Source organism: Bison bison, unplaced genomic scaffold (genome assembly GCF_000754665.1).
Source record: "Bison bison bison isolate TAMUID 2011002044 unplaced genomic scaffold, Bison_UMD1.0 scf7180017864105, whole genome shotgun sequence".
In the NCBI taxonomy this organism is placed as follows: Eukaryota; Metazoa; Chordata; class Mammalia; order Artiodactyla; family Bovidae; genus Bison; species Bison bison.
The window spans coordinates 966,771-967,561 of record NW_011494677.1 but is presented as its reverse complement, the minus strand read 5'-3'; the positions used below and the strand labels follow the sequence as shown (position 1 = coordinate 967,561).

The 791-nt window shown below is 66.5% G+C and overlaps 1 protein-coding gene across 3 annotated transcripts in view; it reads right to left on the bottom strand.

The window, feature by feature from the left end:
* PPAPDC1B (phosphatidic acid phosphatase type 2 domain containing 1B) overlaps positions 1-785 on the bottom strand; it is a 4,985-nt gene extending 4,200 nt beyond the window's left edge. For 2 of the 3 annotated variants that reach the window (XM_010838772.1, XM_010838773.1), the window contains exons 1-3: positions 708-785; positions 460-568; positions 9-99 (exon numbers count right to left, since the gene is read on the bottom strand). In XM_010838772.1, the coding sequence (XP_010837074.1) occupies positions 9-99; positions 460-568; positions 708-784 (277 nt within the window). In that variant the 5' untranslated portion in view covers position 785. The remainder of the gene's footprint in view (positions 1-8; positions 100-459; positions 569-707) is intronic. The other variant, XM_010838774.1, reaches the window with a different exon arrangement.
* Positions 786-791: the final 6 nt, after the last annotated feature.

Genomic DNA, 791 nt, shown 5'->3' with positions numbered 1-791 from the left:
ACTCTTACCCAGGCAGGCCTGCCGGCTGTCGGCTGCGTCCGCCGCCTTGAGACACCTGGCCAGTAGGACTGGAGCCAGCGGGGCGAGGAAGGCGATGACCTGCATGGGACACAGCGGAGCTGAGCACACGAAAGAGAACAGAATCGGCTTGAAAACAAGACCTCCGACAGCAAGTGGAGCGGAGTGACAGTAGAAGTCACACACCAGACCTGAACTGCCCCCTGCAGGTGTGGCGTCCAGGGGCCACGGCCCCGAGCTCCCCTGGCCGCCCTGAGCACTGCCCCCAGCAAGTGTCCCCGAGCCAAAGCGGAGGGACATCCGCTCTCAACCCCGCCGAGAAGCACGGCGACGCGAAGCCCCGTCTAGCAGCGAGCTCCCCATAAATGTCGCCGCGGAGTCGGGATGACCGCCCAACGCCCTGAAAAGCGCGGTCAGAAGGCAGGCTGGTCCTCCACGCACAAACATCGGCTTGGTGGGGAGATACTCTGCCTCCACGTACGGATTCCGGTAAAGCCACATCTCCTCAGGCTGGATGAGCCTCTGGAAGGGCGGCAGCAACTCCGTCACCCTGAAGAGGACACAAAGGAGCGGAGCGTCGGCGGCTTCTGGCAAGCGCGCGCGGAACCCGGCCGGGTCTCGGAAAGGAGGGTCGGGGGCTGAGGGACCAGGACCGGGGTCGGGGAGGGGGCCAGAGCTCAAGTCCTTACAGGAAGACCGCGAACAGCGCGACCCGCACGCCCAGCTCGGCCGCGAGGGCCGCCGCCGCCGCCTTCCCCTTGCCCATCTCCCGG